Source organism: Ooceraea biroi, chromosome 4, assembly GCF_003672135.1.
Source record: "Ooceraea biroi isolate clonal line C1 chromosome 4, Obir_v5.4, whole genome shotgun sequence".
Classification (NCBI taxonomy): Eukaryota; Metazoa; Arthropoda; class Insecta; order Hymenoptera; family Formicidae; genus Ooceraea; species Ooceraea biroi.
Window position 1 is genome coordinate 17,229,883 of NC_039509.1, and position 19,554 is coordinate 17,249,436.

Consider the following 19,554-nt stretch of genomic DNA (forward strand, 5'->3'; position numbering starts at 1 on the left):
ACACTTTGATCGTAATTATCGAGAAACAATTGCTTTATTCCAAGTGGTTTTATTTATTCATATCACATGGTGTCGCATTTTATTATTATTATTACTTTATTATTTTATTATTATTAATATTAATTATTGTTACACACTTTGAAAATCTCTGCAATTACATATGATTTTCTTTTCTCAATAATTCTTCAGCTAGATTAATTTATTGTTCAAAGATTGTCAGAGTGTTCGTTATCTTCTTCAGCGACTTGCCTCGCGAAGGAATGTCAACACAAATCTCTCGATGAAATATAATATTTATTTTTTATAAGTATATATGTATACTTCAGCCTTATATAAAACGTTACAACTGCACGTGTAGTAGTATCATCTCCCAACGTACATAGCATTGGTCGTGTGGATAGTGTGTCACAACGGACCTATTCCGAAACTCGGTGCGAGTGGATCGATGTGGATCAACATGGATCGACATGGATCAGGATGACCGATCGATCAGAGCTAGGAGCGATCGGAGCGACCGGAAAAACGCCGAAGGGATGAACTCTGACGCGCAGTGTGCTTGCTCGATGAACACAATGTGGAAACCAAGGAGCACAGAGTAAAATAATACGCAGTTTTCTAGGCCACACTGTACACCGTGTACGAAAAGTTTACCTGCCTCGATATAAGAGTATACCTGTTACTTATACGATATGTAATCGTATTAAACTCACTTCGCACGATGTGTAATTCACGAACGACAACAACAACCGGGACAGGGCCGCCGAGTTTGTAATCTCTCACGCTGCGTGATATAGGAGTGCAGTGGAGAATACAAAAAGAAGATTAGAGAGAGATTTACAAATAAAAAGACAAATCAAACTGATAAAATAAAGGAAAACTGCCATTACTATTAAATGACTCATTATACTCTGTACTCATCAGTGAAAACCTGTGTTAATTAAAACGGTTGGGCCCAGAATGCGAATTCTGGCGTCGCGCTTCCGAGTATTTGGCACTTTGGTTGCGACACGTACGTACCACGGGTAAATTTAATTAAAAGTCCGACAAAAAGATATCTGTGAAAACTAAGAGACAGAACGGGCAACCAGAGCGACAGTTTTTTTTTTGTCGAACAGCGATTTTTATTATACAAAGTCCAGCGAAAGAGTTCGCCTCGCATCAGACAATGTTCTCATATTCGCTGTAAACACGTTACTTCGTCTGTACAAAATTGAGTCGCCTAGGGGATGGCCCCGTTATCATCATTAACAAGTACACGCGAGAAAGCGTCAGGTCGTCGCATAGCGAATCCTGCGGTAAAACTTTAATTGTTTTCCCCTTAATGTCAAGGGTCTTCCTTTTACTCGATTTTTCGATACGTTTTTGTTCGATCACACCTCATAATTATGAAAGCATTTCAAGTAATCAGTGAACATCGTTAGAAAATCCGACGTCTGACACGACAATACCGGACGTGTATTACGAGCATGCTGGAATTACATGGTTGCATGGTTTCAATGATCGGAAGCATCGACACTCCGCTGATACGTGCAGAAAATAAAAAAAAACGAAGTAAACGCGGAGGCGCATCCCCGGCGTATATCGTGTATACGAGTGTCAAGGGCAGGAGTATAACAATAGTCAGCGATATACAAAAATTGCGATCGGTTGATTTAAAAAAATTGAGCTAATCTTAACATCTACGCTTACGTTACGTTCGGGACACACATAGACACGTCGACTGGGGCAGTCCTTCGACACGTACCCTGTCGAGCATAAAAGGCGCCAGCGGAAACCAAAAAGCGACGGCGACAATAATTTATTTCCGGCAAACGTAAAGCGTCACCGACGTCTAGCTTCAGCAGCATTTCTTTAAATTCATTGTTTTAAATAAATTAATATATATGACTTAATTTTTCTTCCTCTCCTCTTCTTCCTCTTTCCTCTTTCTCTTGGTATTTCGTCCGTATTCCAAGATCTGCTTATGATAAAACAGGAGATACCTGAAAAATGAAGAATTCAATCATCGATCCAACATCATTCACTCATATGCACGTGTCCTTTTAAGAGTTACAACACGCAATCTACCAATCTCCATCCAGCATTGCACTCGAAGTTGATCTAATCTTACCCTTCGCTAGTCAAGACATCTTTCAGTCTAGCTCGAGTTATCAAATGATCGTCGCATTTGAACCATTGATCCCTCTGTTGTCGGATGAAAGCCGTGTAATGTCCTCGGTCTAAAGTGCCTTCGTGGTTTATCACAGCAAACAAGGAATATCTAATTGTGACGATCAAAGCATTTAAGTGTACATCCCTTTAAAGCAATCTTATAGACAGCGACAGTCGGGTCCATCCGTAGATGAGGGACATCATTACCTGTTGTCACTGAAAGTGATATCTTCTCCGTTCTTCGACAAGCCATCGATCATGGCGCTATTGTTATTGCCATTGCGTTTGTGCGACATGAACGGCGTCATGTCCAGCTGCTCCGGGAACGAGATGAATGTCGAGATCTTCTTTTCCTTGGAAATCTTCTTATCCTGTATACTCGAGTGCTCGAAGCGCTTCAGATGAAAGCTCGCTACAATCGGCAGTTGCTTCATCGTTAGCTGCTTCGTACTTTCCTGATAAGTCTGGCAATTGCTGCACTTGATCTTCGCGGTGGAGCCCAAATGTTCGGCCCTGGTGAATCTTTCCAGACAATCCAGCAGGGACGTAGGAGGCCCGGATGTATCGGAACCAGAGGCACCAGCTGTCGGACCGAGATCCAGAGATATATCCCAAAATGGATCGATTGTGGTAGACACCCCACTGAAACCACGAAAAACCCAGAGTGAAAACATTGGAAAACAATAATTTGATGGATAAACTCTAATAACGAGACACGAGATAGACATACTTGCAAGCTTGACAAACGACATCGCTCTGGAGACCTCCGGTGAATATCTGATCAATAATGCAGTTGCAATGATGGGGATTATCTTTGACCAGTATCGGAGCAGCTTCGCAGTGTCTATGGAGGACGTCCAGCGTAGCGATGAAAAATTCGTGGGCATCTTGTTGCTCGTACCCCGCCAGGTGTCTGGCGTGCGTCCAGATCAGATGGAGAAGCTTGTGGAGCGTCAGCGGAACCTTGTTGCCAGAATAAAACTCTTGGAACAAGTGGGATACCTCGCAGACCAGACAGCGACTCGGTTGCGGGCAGTGGTGACGGTCAGCAAGGAAATAATCCCGCAGCAGCGGAGTGTGTATAAGGGCCTGTACGATACAGTTCATGAAGCAAGTGCTTCCGAGATTGATTAGACCCCTTAAACCTGAATCGGACCAATTGCAACGTGAGTTCTTTTTATATCAAGAAATAATAATAAACAATATGCAAGTTTGAAGTTTTTCATAGCGAGATTATTGTTACCTATAGTGGAATTTTCTACGACGCGCCTTCGACGTGGATGCTTCCTCAACAACTCTGCCTCTATCTGCGTAGGTTCCCATGCTCGATAAAACTCTCCCAGACTCAAGGATTTCGCCGATTCGCTGCATTGCGCCTTCGCCACCGCTAGTAACTCTCTGTCGTATACGTAGTCGCCGCATTGGAAGCACAAGATATTTCCGTAACATAAATCAACAGCTGAAATAACGCAAATAAGTTAATCGATGTAAAAGCAAGAGCGAGATCAATCAATTCTTTTAAAAGTCAGTGTCATGCAAGTAGCTCGAGATATCTAGTTACCTAGAAAATGCTTCTTCGTTTTCGCATGCTCCTGTATGTGGCCCTTTACATAGCAGCCAAAAAATATACAATGAAGACAAGAATGTAGGCGATCCTTGTAAGTCTTACATGTATGACACAGACAGCTCACAGCCTGTAAAATAATATTTTTTTTATTTGTAATATGTTTTTACTTTTAGTATCAATTCTCAATTCCCAATTATTATACAGTATTCAATTTAGTATTTTGATTTTACATATTGCATATCTTTCTGTAAATAAAAGCATGCTCTAAAAATTGATGTAGAAATTTATTGCGATTATAAATTTATTTATTTATTACGTTCATTAACAATATAATTGTCGCAATGTAACATATAACATAGAAAAGCTGTATAATAGCATTAACTGCTTATGAGAAGGGGAGGTAGGAATAGGAGACGTGAGGGGGGACTACGCTGACTTCGGCAAACTTCGGTTACGTTCGGTAGCATTCGGCTCACACATGTCCACGTGTGTAGAGAGCTCGGCACATTCTCCTGCTGTGAAATGTGTAACAGGAGCAGTACACGATGCAAGCGATGCGACCGATTCCGCCCATGAAATTTCCCGAAGTCAGCATACTATCCCCCTACCGCTATTATCGTCCCTCCCCCATAGAAGACTCCGTCTCTATATTTCTATGGACATAACGTGCTCCGATATTCGCTGCCAGTAATGAAAATTTATAGTTCACGTTGCGCATACTATAGATTATTATTATTATTATTATTATTTCGGAAACAGCCAGATGTGGTAGACATTTTTAAATGCCCCAGCAGCCGGAATAACATCTGCACGTTGATCTAGGTACTCGCATAGTTCATGCGCGTGCATGTTGAAAAGGCAAGAAGGGATTAAATAGACGAAAGAAAGAGAAAGCCAAAATGGAGAGAAAAAAAAGAAAGAGAGAAAGAAAAGGAGAGTCAAGTGCGACGGAAGCGGAACACAGTGTAGAGCCAAGCGGAGGAGGAAAACGGCACGCCGAGAATCTCGACCATGAATCGCATGCAAGAAAAAGATGGGCGTACCTTCCTGACGCGTGCCTCGGTCGACGTACTCGTGACGAAGTAGGAGTGTATGACTTTGTACGGCTGGATACCCTTGGCTGCTTTAAAATTATTCAAATGTATGCAGCCATGGTCGCTCATCTCAGGCTGGCTGGAGCGCCGCCGACGCGACCGTACGTCCTCCTCCTCCTCCACCTCCTCGATTACCGACGTTCGACGCCGTCGGTGGAGCTCGGCGGTACCTCCCAGTGATGTGGATGCGATGTACGCGACAGTAACAATTTCCCGACGACGGCGACGGCGACGTGAGGAGCGTGATGTGCTGCTGGCTTCGCGAGGAGCGCACGTGTCGTTGACATGGAAAAGCGAGTGGGCCTTGGGAAATAAAAGAGCGCAAACAAGGGTGGGCTTCCTCCTTCCGGTCGCGTGTGAAAATGTGATCGGTCGAACCGTCGCTCTGTCAAGCCGCGGCGACCGAGAGAGAAAGAATGAGATAGAGAGAGACGCAGGTAGCAATGGCGAGTGCGCAGGGTTGATGGGAGGGGAGGTGCGGCACGATGTAACCCAACACGTAAAGCGGTACACTGTGTACGCCAATCGCTCACGCTCTGGCTCTCGTCTCTTCTACGTCCACCCACGTTCCCGATTGCTCTGCCAATTGCTCTGCCAATCCGGCCCGGTCACGGACACCAGCTGGTCACTGCCGACGTTTCATGCCGCCGGCGAGAGGAGGCGTGATCATTGCGACGTGTGCCACCTATCGATAATGCAACGACACCATCGTTTACGCGCGGGATGTAATGGCCGTTTGAATGAGCGTTCTACGTTTTCTTTTTAGCGTCACTTGGAATCCGTCGTTGAATTGTATTATCTGAAAATAAAAAGAGATTGTCGGCTTGATTTGCTAAGTTGGATCATTCAAAGATGAAAGCTTGTCCAGTTTATTATTTGATTTGAAATTAGATGATAGTTTTACTACACTTTTGTACTATTTGGAGATAAAACTGGCCGACTTGATATTGACTCGTACTACTGCCTCAGTTTTGATCGCAGTCAGTGGAGGCTCGTAGCGGACTGTTTGAGAACTAAAAATGAGAGAGGCCGCAAGCGAGCAAAGGTGGGGCGCCTGCATAATGGCAAACCGTCCATCAGTCAAAGACTTGCGCTTGCAAGATAATAACAATCTGTTTAAATTTTGTTTTGTGTGATTGGTTGCCATTCCACAGGCTCAACTTGCCATTTTGACGATCGCTTGACTTTAATTTTTCAATATATTGTGGACTTTATTGATTTATGCCGTTGTGAACGTGATTTTTATCACGTGAAAGGAATTTTATTTGTTCAAAAGGTATTTATTATTAGCGTGCAATGAGTAAACGCGCGAAAACTTGATAATATCTCATAATCTGATTAGTCAACTTTGAACGTCTGCCACTTAAAAGGTACTACGTTTCGGACGTTTTGACATAAAGATTTTCGTCTCCACGTGATCTCATCGCGCACAAGATAATCATGTGCAAATGGAAACTGCAAAGTAAGACACCTTATTAGTATTCTGTATGCCTTGCGATGACGCAAACACCACTACATGCCGCGGGCAAGTAGATTTATGTAACTCTACTTTTTGAGTCATATACCTAGCATCTACGTTTAATAAATGTGACGTTATTAAAACAGAATTTATATCGTGCTAATCAAGTGCAAGATTACTTAATTACTTCAGCGTCTACTCTATCATCTATCATGTAAATCAAGCAAAGGCTATCATCACTATATAAACGTATAAGCAAAGAGAAGAGTATAGCAAATTGCGATGTGGTACTAGTTTTAAGAAAAGCAAACAGCTAACTATTTAGATTTAGATGACTTTTAAATACATTAAGAAAAATATACAAGAGAAAGAGAATAAATTTTACTGATAACTTGATATTTTTCAGATTTACTAAAAGCGCCCTTTCTTTGCAATCAAATCCTCTTGTTAGCGGCAGAAGATTTATGATTCTTACTCACAATAGTCAAGTGACGTATTATCCGGGAAAGTGCTGGTGTATGTATATATTTATCTTGATTACACAGTGTTGCCTTTGCATGATTAGTGCGTGCCGGGGAAAACAAGAGGATGGAAAAGCAGCTTCCCACAATTGTCCTCGCTGTGCACCCACTTTTACGCAATGATATGTGTACGCGCGCATGCACGCACGCATGTGCATTTAGCTTGCGGTTTAGCTCGTCGTCCTGAATCACCATCTGTCAGGGAACAAAGTTACAAAACTGAATGTTACAAAACCGTTTACGACCCGTGATTTAAGTGACTCCGTGCGACTCGCACAATGCTTTCCATCCAGCCAGATTCGGCGGCGTGGATAAAGTCCTCATTCTGAGAAAAACTTGCTTGTTAACGTCGGCAACGTACATACGCGCGGCCTTATTTACAGTGCGATGAATTGAAGCCACCGAGAGAGAGAAAATCGGAGAAAAACGAGACGTGACTCATTCGAGCCGAATGAAGCATTCCATCGGCGCGCAGCAGCATCGCTATACGTACTACAGTACAGCGTACTCATTTATTGCCCATAACGAAGAAAAACGAGCACAAGGGCGGCCATTCTACGAAATAAATATTTTATTTGAAATTACTCCTGAGCGTGTACTGCGGTATGAATTTTCATTATTCATCATTATGGTACAATTATTTCGTAACTATATATTATGGTAACAATATTACAATAATAAAAATAAAATAATAAATATTTTATCGTAACGGAAGTAACACGATGAGTCGATTTGAACAGAACTGTCTGCTGAATTCTGGACTGCTTTTGCCTCGTTGAAGAGATACCACAAAAACACACTATTATTAATATTACGAGTAAATCTAGTGCGCCGAATACTTGTGTAAAACCTATATTCATCTGCGTCCTAGTGATTAGCTGCCTTCGTGAATACATTGATTCTGCCGTGATTTATAGCTAACAATAGCTAGCAGCTGCGGTTGAAATGCAAATTTCTAATACACTTGCAAATTCGCACTTTTTCATGATCGAGATCGCGACGGTCGCCGTGTACTTTGGTCACTTTGGGCACACGGGGCAAAGTCATAAATAATCAAAGTCCTGCAAGTCATAAAGATATGCAATAATAAAGATCATCGATGAACTTTTATATGCAAATTCCGATATGCAAACCGAATTTTCCTGTTCTGAATTTTTCAGTATAATTTGTGCCGCAAATCAATAATAATACGATCTGAATTTAGAAAATTGTTATCGGTTATTATTTGATTAGAAGAGTACCTTAAAATAACGACAGCTATATTACTTTAACGTAAACACTTTTTTTTAGCTTCGTACAGCTATACGAAGATGCTAATCATTACATTCCATTGTGTTCACCGACGATTTTCCAAAGTACTTTTAATTACGCGTTGCTACCTGTCGCTGTTTTCTTAATTATTTCTATCTAGGTACGTGTGATGTTACGCGTGTGTATGTGTATATGTGGAAAAATGCCGCGCATTTACGTGACGTAATCTAATTAGACTGTGATGAAGTCATAAGTCGTTTCTTCACGCGCGCGCGCCTCCTAGTGCATTCGCTTTTTCGATTCTGACACGTAAGTATGTTAACTCTTGAGACAAGATCCTCCAGCAGGTGAAGCGGCTAGGCGATAGCGGCTTACTTCGCGATCAGCAGCAAAATAATGGGCAACAGCGTGGTGAATGCGAATCTGATAGAGTCGGCAGCGGCGGTGACATCCGGCAGATCCGGTGCCGTGCCGTTCTCGTAATATTGGTAACTCCTGACGCCTACGCGCGTTTTAATGAGGCGGTAATTGGACACGCTGATGTTGACGCGATTGTTCAGGAAGTTCTGCAGCATGTTGGTGACGCCCCAAAAATTGCCGTCCTCGTCGAAGGCGAAATTGTCAGGCCACTGCGTTAGCGCGTGATCGCGCGATATAACCCTCTGGCCGGTGGTGAAGGACGGCGAGTTCTTCGTATCCCACATCGCGATGGCATCGTCAGCCAGCAGGCCGAAGTAGAGCACGCCGGTGGCCGACATTGCCATGCCGTCCGTCTGCGAGGACTTCCGCCCGAGCTCCTTCACGTACTGCTGGATGTTCGTGACGTTGTTCTTCAGGGCGGACGTTGGGACGGAGTACAAGTGGAAGGAGGACAGGGGCGAGTAGTAGACTTGCCTGAAAAGTAGATACGGTTGTTGTTTATCAGAAACATCAGCGTGAAGGTAAGATTACGGAAATTAATCCGCGATTAAATGATCCGCGGTCGATCTTGACGTCGACGTCTCATACAAGGCAACGTTTATTCAGCATTGAATTGTACCTGTCGCGGACGCTCGCCGGCGAGAGCGCTATACCATCCACGTGCACCGGGTTGATAACGTTCGTGTTCGCCACTTTGAACCCGACCGCCTCGGGTTTCGCTCTCATGGAGTCGTGTCGGACCTTCCAGGAGGTGTTCTTGCGCAGGGAGTACACGATAATACCGGGATCCTGGCTGCCGTTGTCGGTGATGTACGCCATCACGCCGTCCTCGTGATCGAGGACGATGTCGTTGAGGTACGTATCGCCACGGCGAGCCACGTCCTCGGGGAACTCGTAGGTGCGTAGGACCTCGCCGTTATTCTCGAGGTCGAGGATGACGAGGCGCGGCGGGCAGTTGGCTTTCGGCTCCCGGAGAGACAAGGTTCGGCCAGTGTCGAGCACCCACATGCGACCCTTAGGATCAATCTCTATGCTGTGGACCAGTTGGAACGCCGAGCAGTCACCCAGCTTCTGCTTGCCCCAGCTGGGGAAAGCCTCCAACTTGGGCGCAGTCGTGCTGTTTATCGGCTTCGCCGACGTGACGGCCAGCGTCACCGGCACGCCGTCCTTCCACCGCGGTAGCGTTATGTACATCTTGTCCTTCCAGAACTTCACGGTGCTCGGGAAGTTGTTCGCCGGTACGTAGTCGCCGCGCAAAAGGGCATATTGCCGTTGCTCGTCCGACGGCCACTCGAAGTCGATCGTTTTCCACTCGAAGATCACCTGGAACGGCTGATGGCAGACCGCTACGGCGCTCAGAACAGCTAGCAATATCAAATGCCTCATCTTCCTGGTTCCAAAGTCGCTCCGATACGCTCTTCGATAGGTACAAGTTAAACCGGAGGGAACCCTTCCTCCGTCCGTTTCCCGCAGATCTTACACACCGAACGGATGGTTAATCCTGTTTTAGAAATTGCACAACATGTATATAACGTACGCAGGACATGTAAACTTGAGTGAGACACATAGTGCTAAGAAATGCAAAAGTTTAAGTGAAAGAATTTGGAAGCGCTTGTTCTATCAATTTTAACGCAGCAATCATTGATTATAAAAATCACTTGTTCGTTAAAAATCAAATTATGATTATAAAAATCACTTGTTCATTAAAAAGCAAATTATGTGAAAAATAGAGAGTAACTTCTGAGGCTCCTTAAACGCTTCAAAGAACTATTTTAAGCTTATCACACTCTGCCGTAAGTGTCTAGCACTTTGGACAAGAGGAATTCTCTCCCTGATTGATATTTTTATATGAACCTTTCGCACATGTCATTTTATCACAGATATCGAAAATTTCCTGTAGAAAACAAATTAATTTTCTTCTTATTTATTAGCGTGATTCGAAAGATACGTGCTCGATGCCGCAGAGATTGAACTTGGAAAACTTGAAAAATAATTATTTTTAATATAAAGAGCCTTTTATTCTCCAATAATTTGCAAGCTTTATAATATAACAATACGCGACCTGTATTTATACATTATTTATATTCCATTCATTAGCATTCCGTTAAATCAACCTTCCGAAATAAATGATAGAATTGCATAAATTATCCCGCATAAATATCAACGTTACAACATTTACTTGCTCATTGTTAATTAATATTTTTTTCTCTAAACTTATTCTGTTATTATTACTACGCGTATTCTGTTCGTCTTTTTACGAGCTTATACAGAACCTAAGCGTCCATAAAGCGTCCGTAGAACCCTGGTCATAAAGTGCGTAACCGGAAGAGGTCTGTCGTCGATCGGTTCTCAACGAGGAGAGAGTTATTTCTGTACGTAGACCGAGGCCCGCGCACGTCTATACGCGATTGCGTTTTGTGTATTAAGTGCAACGAAGCCGAATGATCACGCAACGACGATCGCGATTTGACTGACGAGAGACGCGCGGCGTCTCCGTCGCTGTCGCCAGTTAGGGAGACGTCGATCTCCCACCCGTTCGTCCAAAGTGTATTTACACGCGGCCAGAGACGAGGGGAAGACATCGCCCATGTTACACCGGACCGAGCGCTTACACAGGCGGCAAAGTGACGCGAAGATGCAAATTGCTGCGCTCTGCTGAACTGCGCCATGAATTTTCGGTCCAGTGATGTAACCGCCATGAAAATAGATGGTCCCTTGCTAACTCCGTTAATTTCCCAATCTCTGCACATTTGCCTGTTGCTCCGTTACATCATGATTCTTACCGATTTTCTCAGCCGACCGATGATTTATTCCCGTCGCTCGCGAAGTCGCGAGAGGACACATCTCGGCTAAATTGATAAGAGCGAAGAAACTCGAGCAACGATTAAACAATCATCTTCACGCGCGCTGTACCTAAAAGAGAAAACGACGCTCCTGTGAATGCGGCTCGCTGTTCTGAGAGAGCCGAAAGATAATTATAAAATCTGCTTACGATGAATCAGTATAAGAATGCAAATCAGCGAAAGCTGTGAAAATTCAAGGCTGGGAAATCGCTCGTTGCTTTCTCCAACAGTTTGTTCTGAAAAAATAAAAAGAAACGCAGTTAAGAAGTGCTCTGATGTAAGAGCGGACATTAATGTGAATTATGATCTAAATCAAACAGGTTTTCGATCCTGAGAATCGCGAGTCATCGGCGTGAATTAACGAGGGCGCGAGTTTGTGTATATAATGAAGTTCGCACGTAGCTTCTTTCCGTCAACGATCGATGCCGATAGATTCAGCCTTCGCTGGCTTATCTACGAGCTGCCTCGCGAGGCCTTCGGGAAAGCCTGAAAAGCAACGCGTCGATGCCAAAAATATTGCCTCGAGCTCGGGATGCTCAGGCTCGCGTGCACGCACGCACGCACGCACGCACGCACGCGATCCCAATGCAAATTTGTTTACGATGCACGCGTGATGTATGTACGCGATGCTCCAACGTGATCCCGTTGCGGGATCGCACCGGAAGTGCCGACGGAAAAAACACCGTGGGTATTTCTGCGGGTTGCATCAATGCGGCCGCGCGACGATGTTGTTGCAGCGCGGAACAACAGGCAACGTTACGCAATATGATGCTCCGTCTCGCTTCCCTTTGTCCCTCTTCACCGTAGCGGATGAATCAGGTACACGTATACGTGTATACGCAACGCGTCCCGCAGCGCGTGTACCTTGACACGACGATTTCTCTGCATTACGATGACGATTCACCACGACATCAAGGCTGAATCGTTACAAGAAAACGTCAGGATGGAGTTATTTATGGAAGCATGAATCGTGCCCGTACCTAGCACACTCCTTTCTCGTTTATCCGCTTACTGATTCGCTGATTTTCCAATCCTGGTGGCTCCCCATTGTAATTGTCTTTGCCCATTCATTAACTTGACTCCGTCTGCTGCGACGAACTAAAATAATTAAAAGTCACCGTAAAAGTCACTGTGGTCGGTATTTAAAATGTTATACGTGATATTCTTATCTTGAATAAAGCGTAATGTTATATAGAGATAGGACACACCCCTCGGCAGTATCTACAGGTTTAAATCAGGTCGTCCGTGCTGGGCGGAAGGCGGAAACAGAAGCGGCGGCCTCGCGTTCTGGCTTCTGCTATAGTGAAACAAAAATCAAGGCGAGAATGAAGAAGGCGGATTCACTCGGGCGGAGTTTGCACGAGAGAGGACTACGTAAAGTATCATGTTGTGCTTCCGTGAATTTGCTTTCATTGCCAGCTACGTACGTGCCTGGAACGTTTCAGGAACAGGAAGAACGCGCTGGATTATTCTCTTCATGCATGATTATCTCGCATGAAGCGAAAAATAAAATGTTTTTTACAAAATGTCTAATCCTAAAATTTTATATTAATTTATTTTAGATCACGTTGGCTGCTCTTCGACAATTATTGTTGCTCAAGCAGCACTCGTTATCTTGTTTGTTAAGAGTATTATTTATTTTTCGTCGTTGTTCATTTTCTTTGTTAGACGTCGACGGTTTATTGACGCTATTCTCTCCTCGTGACGATAATGCCCGAGGTAACGAATACTCGAATTAAGTGCGATAAAAGGCAACGTTTGCCCCCCTCCGTTGGAGTCCATTTAATCTCGATCAGTCGGAATCTACGACCCCGTCGCTCTTTATCCCGCTCTGTATCCTTTTATCTGGCTCTTTCTCGTTCTAGTTGCCATCCCTAATTCACCGGAGTGACTGGACTGTACTGCTGTTCGAATGGTGATGCTATTTTGAGCTACGGCTCGGTTTTAGTAGGCCAGTGGGAAACGGAAGCGGAGGGTACGGCCTTTACCTATATATCGTCCATATTTACGCTCGTTAAATCGGACGGATTTATTCCACTAACATTAGCGCCCTATAGTATCTGCCTATCGCATCTTCGATCATTTGTTTAGCAGGAAAATGGAACGAGACAAGTCTTGCGACTCATCGGAGCTAAAAGCGGCTTTTCAATCTGATGAAAAGCAACGTCCATCTTCAGAAGAGACAAAAGATTCACCTGTTGAGAATAATTGTCCATCGTCGCGGCAACAAAAACAAGAAAATACATCTGGATTTAACTGTAATCGATTGCCGTTCGTATTTTCCTTGGACAGCCTTGTAAATTTGATCAACGTGGAAAAGCAAACCTGAAAATACATAAAATCCACAGTATCTATTATTTTTTATATATTATATATATAGTATAATATAATAGTGTTGTAAGCGACCTGCGACAAGTTATTGACAATACGCGTTCGTTGTTTTAATTCTGCGACGGTATGCCAGGTACCGTTTATCGCGATCGTTTGTCTTTTTAGGGAGCCGACTGGAATGCCGGGTTACACACAGTTGACACATAGATGATCCCCCCCTCTCGCTCCCCGCCCGTGCAATGTAATTTCATATCGCCTAATTAGGCAGCACGCAAGGACGGCGACCCTAATTCGCAAGGCGTGTCGGTCTATGCGATTCATGGATTTTCCGCGGTACAGGAAATAACATAATCGTTTGAGCGCATAGTTGAAGTGACCAGAAAACCAGCATTCATATTCATAAGATTAAAAATAATTCTACCTTGATAAAATTAATAAAATAGTGCCAAGTGTTAATTTGTTGCATGACAATTCGAGGAAATGAACAATTATGATAAAAGCAGCAATAATGTAATGAACAATGCAAAAAAAGAAGGTCGTTTGTTATACGACTTAATTAGATTGCGTCTTTTACTCATACGTGAAAAATGTGGGAGGCCCCTCGCACTGCGCTTTGAGACGTTAATGATGTAATTAAGGCGTTCACGTATCGTGCGAATGGACCAACTTGCGCCAGATGAATGAAACTTGTAAGGTCTCACCGAGAACTTGCAAGTTTTCGATAACACGCGTTTTCCTCGAAAGCATTTTAAGAAATTAATTTTATGCGTGTGAAACTGATAAGTACAATAAATGGAGAGTAACTATATAATTTTACACTCACTTGTAATTACAATTATTTAAAGAGAGGGAGAGAGGAATTAAAATCGCTTTAAATCTCTCTAATTAAAATGTTGCTCGTCCAATTTCTGCATTTTCTCCAAGCGTTCCCGCGCGATTTGCTCCAAACTGTTGTAAAATTCGGACCTCGCGGCAAACAGAGACTTGAAATCACGGCGATGCAGGCGGAGCAGCTCGCACACTTCCAGGGCGATAACCGATTCCGTTCTACGGCGATCCGGGTAAATCAGGCCAATCTCGCCGAAATGATCACCGTCGTGAAAATGACAGATCTGTGAAACATATCTCGTTACTTCGCCGTAATTGCAGACAAAGCATCATGGATCCACCTTCTCTTTCTCATTTAGGTGCAGTGTTGTGTCGGTTACGTACCTCCTTTCCCGAGAATGTGATCAGCACGACGGTTCCGCTGGCTATGAAATACATGCAATCGCTTTCACTACCGGCTTTGTAAATTACATCTTCCTCGAGATATATTATCGGTTTTAATGCATCTGCAATAATAGATCATCTATTAATCTTTCAAGTTCTAGAACGGATAATAAGTAACGATTTAAAGAAAGTTCCGCACGATGCATGTATAACAGTAACAACTGTATCATCATGTTACTATTATCAAGCTGTTAACATGAGAAACAAGTTATTTAATAATTACTTATTAAGTCGCCAAGTATGTTGCGAGGTAAATTGTGAAGAATCGTAGTGTCTAGCAATCCTCGGCTGCTATGGAATAGAATTTCTTGATTCAAATGATCTAGAGAAGCATTGGAAAAGCATGAAAAGAAAGTTTTAGAATCATGTATTAAAGTCGTGATAATTAACAGCTTTTAATCTTTATATTTAGTTGTATTTTATTATAATTCAGCTCACTCGACAGAGTATCGGATATAATATTTTCCTTGAAGAAACTGCCTTGGTAACGATACTCATAATACAAGATCAATCTATCTTGTAAATATTGTGGAAACTTTTTCTGACGAATATATTTTTTTACTTTGTCTATGATCCGTTGATACTTCACCTCTGGTTCTGTCGATGATTCCAAGAGGTGCAAAATTTTAACTGCAACAAGATATATATTGCACAAGTTTTAAGAAATTATTAGAATATTTCGCAAAATATATATTTTGTGATACCGAATGACATTAAACGATTCAATACCGATCAAGTAGATCATGTAGCCTCTTCCTAGCAGCAAAAGTATGCATCGTATTATTGTATCCAAAATTCCAAATCTTTCATATTCCACGAAATTAGAGCCGATTAAATTACTCACTCCGATATGCATAAATATCAGGTAAATTGTCCAGTTGGGTTTATCATAAAGTTTTGTTGATATGTAATATATATCTGAATTCTATAAATATATAAAATTAAATATAAATTTTAATAATGCTATATAATAAATGAAAAATAGTACGATACGAGAAATGTACGCAAAGTTGCCAAAAGATCAATTCAACTATATTTGGAACCGTTAAAAAGATACCTCTATGGATTTCCCTTGTATGTGCTTAACGATGTATGGGAAGACATAACTGATACAACTATTCCAGTGAAAGATCAATAGCGTTAAAACAATAAGCCAGATTGTTGACTTCTGAGCTTGAGAAAACTCAAAGTTCTAGTTGAAAACAATGTACATTATTTTTCTTAACGTAAAATTCGATTTAGTAATTCACAATATGATCGTAAATTACAGTGCTGATCTGCCGAATGTTGCGGTGTACGGTAGGAATGCGAGCTATTTTCAAAATCGGCAGAAACTCGGCGATAAGCAACGCAGAATTCGAATTCAGACCGGGTGGTAAGATACGTACTGGATAAAACCACGTGTACGGTATAGAGCTGATGAGGTCGACGAAGAAATATCCTCTCACGTAATGCCTAAAGATACACGAATAACATACAATTTTCTCGTTAAATTAACAAACTGATACCTTTTGTAGGATGGGAAGGAGACGAGAAAGCAAGCGAGGTCGACGAAAAGTGACTAAGAAATTAATCGATCTATCATATCGTAATTTACCGCATCACTAAAGTAGTGTCGAGAAAAATCTCGTGCCCGTCCGAGGACACGAATCCCGTTATGAAATTCAGGAATATGTCAAAAATGCAAACGGCATAGGCGGGATACACGATGTTCCACCGCTCAGGGCCACTACTCTTCCCGATTCTGTAGAAACACAAGATGTACGGCACGGCCACGAAGAAGTACAGGAAGACAGCGGTCATTATCGTATCCCAGTAGAACCTACGGTAAGAATCATTTCCTTACTTTCCTCCGATAGATTTGCGTTTTCAACAAGATAATCACAAATCCTCGTACCTCAGCATGCTGCAAGGGTGGACCACCCATCGGTGAGATGACCTCGAGTGTCTCTTCTTCTCGAAGGCGATAGCTGCCTGGCTGCGTAAAATTAATCGCGTCAGAGGATGTCGGCCGGAGACGAGGACGAGCTTCTGAAGATTTCGCTTCCATCGACTGTAGAATCTCGCGTTCGGCGGTAATTTCGGCAGATTGCTGCCGGACGTTCTGGGTAGGTCGCATATGTGCGCACGTATAAGTAAACTTATTCGTTTATTCGAGGCGTTTGAATCTATCGCCATGCTGACACGTGCCAATGATCGTGGCAAAACATTGATAATCGCTTGGAGGCAGATTCAGATATCAGGAGACTGCTGTCAGAAGTTCAGATTCGGAGCACAGCGGTTTATAAATATAGTTAGAAATTCTTAGTATTCCTTTTATGAAGAAAGAATTGTCAGTGCAAAATCATTATGGAAGAAAAGGCCTCTGACGAATTACTCGATCTTCGAGAATGGATCCCTGGATTTTGCATTGGTAAATTTCTTGATCCATTATTTATATACAGAAACTAACAATTAATCCTTTTTCAACGCTGATATATTGTAAAATATATATATGAGAATGGTAAAGCTTCTCAATATTATTTTCCGATATTTTAAACGAATAATAATTTTTCTTATAAATGCATTAAACGTGCTGTAAAAGATATATCTGTTACGATTAACATGCGCGATGCAGAAGGCGGAGCATTCAAATGAGCAAACCACCTAGGAATGTAATATTCGCATTCTTATCTCTCTTTATCCGCGTAGATGATGCGTGCAGGACAGCTCTGTGCTTCAGGGAAACATTGATCATCGGTGTAAAGAATGGCTCCGGTACGAACGGTACCAAGCAAGTAGGTGGATACTGCATTCAAGTGGAATCCGTCGGTCCTGAAGGCCGCGAGTTTCTGGTGCACGTGCACTCTTCGATGACCGTTGATGGCTATTTCAGCGGCACGAAGCTCATCAGCTCGATGACGGAGAAATTGCAGTGCCTGGAAGAAAAACACACCGAGTATGGTTCACGCACGATAAGGGAATTTCACAGCGATGTATTGAAATACAGGGAGCAACGGATAAATTATGGAGTTCCCATTTCAAGCATATTTTTTATATTCTTATCTATTCTTATCTAACTTTTTTAATGTACGAGCATTAGTTTACTGTTGCTCGTCTATTTATCGCAGAAAAGAGAAAGAGAGAGAGAGATATATATATAGCTAGAATTTCATCACAAGTGTTTCTTTCTTCTCGGTAGGTTTCTTTACAAGGAGAATGGGCTACATGAAAAGTCATTGATCGTTGGCCTTCAAGAGAACGCGTATCACGTCGAGATTACACGCACTTGCCCTTTTGACGTGTCACCATTGACGGAGAGCAAAGACCTGAAGCTTTGCCAATACAAGAGCCTGATTAGCGAAGGCGTGGGTGTACTACTGATGCGATATCTCGCCATAACAAATTTCGATGGCACTCTGCGTTTTCAGAATATTGCGATAGACGGAGAAATAATTGTCAGCGATTACGTAAGATGATCCTTTCCTGTTCCGAATGGGTTTACCTTGAACATAAAATCGAGATAAAGAATTAGCAGTTAATATTTTGAGTCAGCTTGATCATTGTAATTGTTTACAAAAGATAAAACAAATTTTGTCAACCATAATCAACTTATCTGATTTGTTCAAAGAATTTTTTTTCATTTCAACTTCTCAATCTGGAGTTGTTAAATTGATGTTAAATTAAAAAAATTAAACTGTCGAAATAACAGATAAGAGATAACACACAGAAATGATGATATTGCACAGATCTGTACCGCGTTACGAGATATAGAACTACGCGGTCATCATCAGAAAGTATACACCGTCGAGCGAAAAATTTACAAAGATGATAGCCTCACGCAACAGGTCAAAATTTATTTGACCCCGGAAGGAAGAATACTCATACACGACTGGTTGGATGTACCTTACGTAGTACAAAACAATCCATTGCTGCAGAATCTGGCAGACGCAGGCACAAATGGGCAAGTTCCAATGAGAGAACAATGGATGCAAGATATCCAGATGGTTTCCAAGTATTTGGATGCAAAGGTCATCCTTTTTCTCTTTCTTCGTTAATTTCTTAATTAGCGGAATCGTTGCATGCACACTAATTCAGGAAAGTAAAGCCGGGCCTGTGTATGTAAATCTCTCTTTTACAGTCTTGTAACACGGCTCACTACACGGATTATCTGGTGGACCATCCCGAGATAAAGCAACTGATTACGGATTACGTGCAGAGCCTCCTCGTCGGTAATCAACTCAATCACTGGATAAAGTTCGTGCCGAATCTACTTCGACAGGTGGTACTAATAGTTTTTGATTAATTTTTATTTAGTGAAGCCCGTCGATGTCATAGGTTTCACGATACAATACTTCAAAGCGTTCACTAGAGAACCGAAAGTCTGGATCGACGATTCGTTCACGCGACGATCTAACATTGATATAAATCCACAGCTATCAAGGGATGAATCTGATATTACCTGCGGCCTTTGCGGAGTCTGTATAAAATGCAAAATTGTATCACAATTTGACAAGACCTTGTCCGACTGACGCAAAAATAAAGTTCCAAATTCTTAGAGATAGAAATTTTCTCGCATACATACCATCCATTCTAATATACACATGTATAAAAGGATAAGTAACATAATGAGGGACCACAATAAGGGAGAGTCTATTGAATCGGT

The 19,554-nt window shown here is 42.4% G+C and overlaps 4 protein-coding genes and 1 long non-coding RNA gene across 10 annotated transcripts; 2 read left to right on the top strand and 3 right to left on the bottom strand.

Annotated features, from left to right (window-relative positions):
* Window positions 1–275: 275 nt before the first annotated feature.
* Window positions 276–5,629, bottom strand: LOC105282734 (ubiquitin carboxyl-terminal hydrolase 22). Its single transcript, XM_011344963.2, has 7 exons — window positions 4,762–5,629; window positions 3,713–3,845; window positions 3,395–3,610; window positions 2,882–3,296; window positions 2,359–2,793; window positions 2,111–2,260; window positions 276–1,982 (listed from the first exon to the last, which is right to left on the bottom strand). Exons 1-7 carry the CDS (start codon window positions 4,879–4,881, stop codon window positions 1,889–1,891), a joined length of 1,563 nt encoding a protein of 520 aa, XP_011343265.1. The 5' UTR covers window positions 4,882–5,629; the 3' UTR covers window positions 276–1,888.
* A 234-nt stretch (window positions 5,630–5,863) lies between these two features.
* Window positions 5,864–14,442, top strand: LOC105282748. Of its 5 annotated transcripts, XR_003406466.1 has the most exons (5): window positions 5,864–6,088; window positions 6,183–6,787; window positions 13,172–13,281; window positions 13,398–13,653; window positions 13,803–14,442. It is a non-coding gene; the product is annotated as an uncharacterized LOC105282748 (long non-coding RNA). The 5 variants fall into 5 exon arrangements; XR_003406465.1 differs by lacking the exon at window positions 13,803–14,442 and having other exon boundaries at window positions 5,872–6,088; window positions 13,398–13,656; XR_003406467.1 differs by lacking the exon at window positions 13,803–14,442 and having other exon boundaries at window positions 5,872–6,088; window positions 13,401–13,656.
* LOC105282754 (protein yellow) lies at window positions 7,390–10,912 on the bottom strand. Its single transcript, XM_011344979.3, has 3 exons — window positions 10,737–10,912; window positions 9,083–9,964; window positions 7,390–8,937 (listed from the first exon to the last, which is right to left on the bottom strand). Exons 2-3 carry the CDS (start codon window positions 9,847–9,849, stop codon window positions 8,415–8,417), a joined length of 1,290 nt encoding a protein of 429 aa, XP_011343281.1. The 5' UTR covers window positions 9,850–9,964; window positions 10,737–10,912; the 3' UTR covers window positions 7,390–8,414.
* Window positions 12,287–17,113, bottom strand: LOC105282773 (potassium/sodium hyperpolarization-activated cyclic nucleotide-gated channel 3). The gene is made up of 12 exons (XM_026969122.1): window positions 16,807–17,113; window positions 16,507–16,731; window positions 16,178–16,364; window positions 15,967–16,101; window positions 15,639–15,834; window positions 15,348–15,539; window positions 15,133–15,231; window positions 14,850–14,971; window positions 14,461–14,749; window positions 13,502–13,631; window positions 12,515–12,603; window positions 12,287–12,404 (listed from the first exon to the last, which is right to left on the bottom strand). Exons 1-9 carry the CDS (start codon window positions 17,085–17,087, stop codon window positions 14,519–14,521), a joined length of 1,668 nt encoding a protein of 555 aa, XP_026824923.1. The 5' UTR covers window positions 17,088–17,113; the 3' UTR covers window positions 12,287–12,404; window positions 12,515–12,603; window positions 13,502–13,631; window positions 14,461–14,518.
* Window positions 16,935–19,456, top strand: LOC105282785 (ciliogenesis-associated TTC17-interacting protein). Of its 2 annotated transcripts, XM_020032804.2 has the most exons (6): window positions 16,935–17,017; window positions 17,601–17,847; window positions 18,091–18,358; window positions 18,638–18,919; window positions 19,030–19,170; window positions 19,325–19,456. In XM_020032804.2, the coding sequence occupies exons 2-6, from the start codon at window positions 17,762–17,764 to the stop codon at window positions 19,418–19,420; spliced, it is 873 nt and encodes a 290-aa protein (XP_019888363.1). In that variant the 5' UTR covers window positions 16,935–17,017; window positions 17,601–17,761; the 3' UTR covers window positions 19,421–19,456. The 2 variants fall into 2 exon arrangements, with proteins under 2 accessions (XP_019888363.1, XP_019888362.2); XM_020032803.2 differs by lacking the exon at window positions 16,935–17,017 and having other exon boundaries at window positions 17,525–17,847.
* Window positions 19,457–19,554: the final 98 nt, after the last annotated feature.